The sequence below is a fragment of the Myotis davidii genome, unplaced genomic scaffold (assembly GCF_000327345.1).
Source record: "Myotis davidii unplaced genomic scaffold, ASM32734v1 scaffold3049, whole genome shotgun sequence".
NCBI lineage: Eukaryota > Metazoa > Chordata > Mammalia > Chiroptera > Vespertilionidae > Myotis > Myotis davidii.
Window position 1 is genome coordinate 53,557 of NW_006300217.1, and position 6,276 is coordinate 59,832.

General features: G+C 41.1%; 1 protein-coding gene across 2 annotated transcripts in view; it reads left to right on the plus strand.

Annotated features, from left to right (window-relative positions):
- The window catches only part of LOC102773696 (chromosome unknown open reading frame, human C8orf88), a 25,056-nt gene that overhangs the window by 14,183 nt on the left and 4,597 nt on the right, over positions 1-6,276 (plus strand). For both annotated transcript variants that reach the window (XR_001516030.1, XM_006776620.2), the window contains exons 3-4: positions 2,315-2,390; positions 4,216-4,322. Coding sequence is in view for 1 of the 2 variants with exons in the window: in XM_006776620.2 (XP_006776683.1) it covers positions 2,315-2,390; positions 4,216-4,322 (183 nt within the window). In the remaining variant the exon portion in view is untranslated. The remainder of the gene's footprint in view (positions 1-2,314; positions 2,391-4,215; positions 4,323-6,276) is intronic.

Sequence of the window (6,276 nt, forward strand, 5' to 3'; positions counted from 1 at the left end):
GTCTGTTGTTTTGCAAATTGATTTTCATTACCATAGAGAGAGATAATCTCTTACTGGTAGATTGTATTGACCAAGTACATGAAACTGATTGATATAATCAGAAAGCCCATTACTTTATAATTAGAAATCTGGCTGCCTTGTGCTCTGAGATTCTCTTATTGGTTCTATTAGTGTATTATCTTCTTTAAGAAGATTTATGGAAAGTTAAATTGTAAACAGAATATTGCTTGGTTAGCTAGCATGTAGGAGTTAAATCAAAGGAGTTAAAAATTTTTAAATCAGATTAAATTAGTCAAGCCTATATGATAGTGGTTCTCAACCTGTGGGTCGCGACCCCTTCGGGGGTCGAACAACCCTTTCACAGGGGTTGCCTAAGACCATCGGAAAACACATATATAATTACCTATTGGTTTTCTGATTAATCACTATGCTTTAATTATGTTCAATTTGTAACAATGAAAATACATCCTGAATATCAGATATTTACATTACGATTCATAACAGTAGCAAAATTACAGTTATGAAGTAGCAATGAAAATAATTTTATGGTTGGGGGTCACCACAACATGAGGAACTGTATTAAAGGGTCATGGCATTAGAAAGGTTGAGAACCACTGCTATATAATAAAGAGGTAATATGCAAATTAATCCTCATGCCCTCACAAGATGGCCGCCTATGACCACGCCAGCAGGGGGGTTAGTGAGGGGTGACCAAACTACTGAACAAACAGGCTGCATGGGACAACTAGGCCGGCAGGGGTGTTAGTGAGAGACAACGAAACGACTGAACAAAAACAGGCTGCGTGGGGCGACCAGGTCAGCAGGGAGGTGGTAGTTGGGGTGACCTGGCCAGCAGCAGGGGACAGGTAGGGGCGATCAGGATGGCAGAGGGGGGCATTTGGGTGCTACCAGGCCAGCAGGGGGGTCAGTAGAGGTGACCAGGCTGGCGGGGGCGGGGGGCAATTAGGAGCGACCAGGCTGGCAAGGAGGGGGCAGTTAGGGGTAACCTGGCTGGCAGTGAAGGACAGTTAGGGGGGATCAGGCTGGCATGCAGAGGCAGTGAAGGGCAATCAGGCTGCTGGGGGGCCAGGGGGGAGTGAGGCAGTTAGGGATACCAGGCAGGCAGGCAGGTGAATGATTAGGAGCCAGCGGTCCAGGATTGTGAGAGTGATGTCCAACTGCCAGTTTAGGCCCCATCCCTGGGATCAGGCCTAAACCAGCAGTTGGACATCCCCCAAGGGGTCCCAGATTGGAGAGCATGCAGGCTGGGCTGAAGGGACCCCCCATGCACAAATTTCATGTACTGGGCCTCTAGTCTCATAATTAAGGTGGTCCTGCAAGTAGGACTGAAAACCTGGGCTCAAGATTCCTGGGCTTAGACATGTTGCATTTTTGTTTTTGCTTCATTGGATGAAGCAATATTTTCTTTCTTTTCTTATTTCTAAGGTAGTGTGTGAAACAGTTTCAGTGGTTCTCAACCTTCTGGCCCTTTAAATACAGTTCCTCATGTTGTGACCCCCAACCATAAAATTATTTTCATTGCTACTTCATAACTGTAATGTTGCTACTCTTATGAATCATAATGTAAATATCTGATATGCAGGATGGTCTTAGGCGATCCCTGTAAAAGTGTCATTCGACCGCCAAAGGGGTTGCGACCCACATGTTGAGAACTGCTGGTTTATATGGTTGTAAACTGACATCAAGGTTCTACTTTACATAAAATCAAGCAAAGTAAATACTCTAGTAGTATTTCAGGTTTTTGTGAATAAATACGTGTTTTCATGAATTAAAACCCATTTTAAAAAATCCTCACCCAAGGATATGTTTTTATTGATTTTAGAGGGAGAGGAAGAGAGAGACAGAGAAAGAGAGAGAGAGAGAGAGAGAGAAATTTTGATGTGAGAGAGAAACATTAATCAGCTGTCTTCTGTATGTGCCCTGACCAGGATCAAACTAGCAACCTAGGCATGTGCTCTGACTAGGAATCAAACCCACAACCTTTTGGTGTACGTGTTGGCGCTCCAACCAATTGAGCCACTTGGAATTATTTATCTTTAAGATCATATTATTCATCTTCGGTTTTATGGTCCTTTTCAAAAATAATTACGATCATGACAAAAATATCTGAATATATTTTAAAAGATATCTGTATTGCTTATTTTAATAGTTATACTATCATATTGCTTATCCTTTAGCCAAAAAATATGCTTTGATTAATACTTTGGTAATTGAGAATATTTTTGAATTGTAAAAAAGCGCTTCATAAAATGTTTATACCTTAATTAAAAAGTGTATTTTCTTATTTCAACAGTGTAAGACGAATGTAATGCAGGCCTTTTCTCCGGGCCTCAGCGAGCAAACACAACATCAGTCTCCAGTTAAAAAAGGTTACTTTTTATTATAATTCCAAGATTTCATAAGAGAGTGTTAGTATTTATGTGGAGTTAATATTTGCTTTGCTGTAATAGACATTTATTATATTGTTTTGGTTGATTTCTGCCCATATTAGTCAGTCTGTAGGCTTGACTGTTCTAACGGTGAGACCACAATAACAATCGCTTAAGCAGGTAGAAGCTTATTTATGTGTCTTCTGTGTCATGCACAATTTTGAACTTCTATGACATTCCTGAAGATTTCCCCCTGGATATGTGCAAGGTAGAAACTGCCCTCCTGTGCTTCTCCTGGACTCTCATGCTCTCTGTACTCCCGGCACTTCACTTCGGACCCAAGATGTGCAGTGTTTCCATGTAGCAAGCAGTTGTTTGCAACACCAGCTGAGTGTTTTATAATCCAATCCAATCCTGACACTGTAGTTCATACAGACTCCACAGGTACAGGGCTCAGTCCCACAACAGCACCCACCATTTCTTCTTTTTATTTTTAATCTTTGTTATTGAAAGTATTATATATGTCCACTTTTTCCCTATTGACCTCTCCCAGCCTGCCCCCCGTCCCCGCATCCCAGGCCTTCATCACCCTATTGTCTGTGTTCCTGGGTTATGCATATATGCATGTAAGTTCATTGGTTGATCTCTTCCCACCTGCCCACCCTCCCCTGCCTTCCCTCTAAGGTTTGACAGTCTGTTTGGTGCTTCTGTGTTTTTGTACCTATTTTTGTTCATCAGTTTATGTTGTTCATTATATACCACATATGAGTGAGATCATGTGATATATGTCTTTCTCTGACTGGCTTCTCTCACTTAGCATAATGCTGTCCTGTTCCACCTGTGCTGTTGCAAACGGTGTGAGTTCATTCTTTTTTATTATAGCAGTGTAGTATTTTATTGTGTAGATGTACCACAGGTTTTTAATCTACTCCTCTGCTGATGGGCATTTGGGCTGTTTCCAAATCTTAGCTATTGTAAGTTGTGCTGCTATGAACATAGGGGTGCATATCATATGTCCTTTCTCATTGGTGTTTCTGATTTCTTGGGATCTATTCCTAGAAGTGGGATCATTAGATCAAATAGCAGTTCCATATTTAAGTTTTTGAGGAAACTCCATGCTATTTTCCACAGAGGCTGCATTAGTCTGCATTCCCAGTGTACCAGGGTTCACTTTTCTCCACATCCTTGCAAGCACTTTTCGTTTGTTGATTTGTTGATGGTAGTCATTCTAACAGGTATGAGGCGATACCTCATTGTCGTTTTGATTTGCATCTCTCGGATGATTGGTTACTTTGAGCATTTTTTCATATACCTCTTAGCCTTCTGTATGCCCTCTTTGGAGAAGTGTCTATTTAGGTCCTTTGCCCATTTTGTAATTGGTTTATCTTCCTTTTGTTAAGTTGGATGAGTTCTCTATAAACTTTGGAGATTAACCCCTTATTGGATGTATCATTGGCAAATATGCTCTCCCATACAGTGGGCTACCTTGTTATTTTGTGGGAACCCTTTACTTCTGAACACACTTGCAAGTGGTAGGCCCCAGCTTGCCCAGAACATCATCTACCTTGGCTACAAACTGCAGGTTTCCAAGACCCCCTCCTTGGATTCAGTCATTTACTAGAACAGCTCACTTAGCACAGTTTCTTTCCTCCATTTTTCCTTGGTTACTTGGCTTTCTTTTCTTGTAAGAGGAAAATTGGAAGCAAGTTTTTGGCAGAGAAATTAGTCCTTTCTGGACAGTTAAGGGATATCCAGAAAGCATTGAACAGAAAGGTGATCTGGAAGAGTTCTGTGTGTTATAACATTTAATGTTTAATATCTACAGAGAGAATTAAATACAGCAGAGATTTCCTGTTGAAGCTCTCCAGTGTTTCCATCTGCAGGAAAAAACCAGACTTTCTTCCTGATCATCCCATTGTACTTCAAAAACCAGTAAGTAGTTTCCTTTTCTTTAGAAGTTTTTTTTTTAATTAATTTATTGGGTGTCATTGGTTAATAAAATTTTATAGGTTTCAGGAGTACAATTCTATAATATATCATCTGTACATTGTATTGTGTGTTCACCACCCCAAGTTAGGCCTCCTTCCATCATCACCTATCCCCCCTTGCCCCTTTGATAATCACCATACTGTTGTCTATGTATGAGGTTTTTTATCTTTTGCTTATGCCCTTCACTTTTGTCATCATTCCTCCTCTCCCTCCCCTCTTAGTTTTCTAATTTTGTATAATTTTAATTCCAAAATGTTTATCTTTAATATTATCATTTTATTCACTCTCAATTTTTGTTATCATTGTGAAACATAATGCATAAAATTACATAAATGCATAAAATTACATAATTACATATAATATAACCAATTACTGTAAGTAATTAGCACGCTAGTGAAGAATTAGAATGGGCTGTGGCTGGTGTGGGGCAGTGGTTAGAGCATCAACCCATGTACAGAAGGGTCTTGGGTTTGATTCCTGGTTAAGGGCACATACCTGGGTTCTAAGTTCAATCTCTGGCCTCAGATGGGGCCCATGTGTCTCTCTCACATAGATGTTTCTCTCTGTGTGTGTCTCTCTCCCCATCTTTCCCTCTCTCTACCCTAGCCTCCCTTCCACTCTCTCCAAAAATCAATGGAAAAATATCCTTGGGTGAGGATTAACAAAAACAAAACAAAAAAAGAATTAGAATGGAATAGTTATGTTTATTGAAAAGAGCATGACATATCTATTTATGTAAAAGCTTAAGTGACCAAAAGACCTAACGATCATTTGACCAATTGCTATGATGCACACTGACCACCAGGGGGGCAGATGCTCAATGCAGGAGCTGCCCCCTCGTGGTCAGTGTGTTACCATAGTGGGAGCACCGCTCAGCTGACTGAGGGGCACCAGATACTGGACTCATGGCTGGCGAGTACAGCTGCAGTTGCACAAGCCTCTCTCCTGCCTCCATGGCAGTGCTACTGAGCAGCGGCAGCAACAGGCGCAGTGGGGCCAGGATGAGCACGCACTTGGCTCTGTCTTGGGCTCCTCCCCAGCCACCTGCTTCATTGCACACTACTGCATCCCCCGAGGGGTCCTGGATAGCAAGAGGGCACAGGCCAGGCTGAGGGACCCCACTAGTGCATGAATCGTGCACCCTGCTTCTAGTTTTCTTATAAAACTTCTATTGGTTTGTTTTCTAATTAAGTTCTATTATCTACTTGGAATTGATTTTGCTACATAATGTGAGGTAAAAGTGTTTGTTTGTTTTTTCCCTCTCCATGGATCTTATGTCATCCTAGCAATATTTAATGAGAGGCTAAGTCCTCTGTCATCTTAGTTTTTTATTGTGTTGTTTTTTAAATCTTTATTGTTGAGAGTATTATGGATGCCCCCTTTTTTCTCCAGTTGCCCCCCTCCTCTCAGTTCCATTCTGCCCCAGGCCTTCACCACCCTATTGTCTGTGTCCATAGGTAATGCATATGAGTTCTTTGGTCAATCTCTTCCTATCCACCTTTCCCGCTTCCTTCTGAGATTCATTAGTCTCTCCCATGTTTCTATGACTCTGGTTCTAGTTTATTTATCATTTTATTTTGTTCGTTACATTCCTTGTTTGTTTATTTTGACTTTTAGATTAAATTGTTGATAGATATGTATTTATTGCCATTTTATTGGTCATATTTTTATCTTTTTTCTCTCCCCCTCCTCTCTCCCTCTCCTCTCCTCCTCCTTCTCCCCTCCTCCTCCTCCTCCTTCTCCTCCTCCTCCTCCTCCTCCTTCTCCTCCTCCTCCTCTTCGTCCTCTTTCTTCTCCTTCTTTTTCCTCTTCCTCTTCTTAAAGAATACCCTTTCAATATTTCATGTAATACTGGCTTAGTGGTGATGAACTCCTTTAGCTTTTTCTTGTCTGTGAA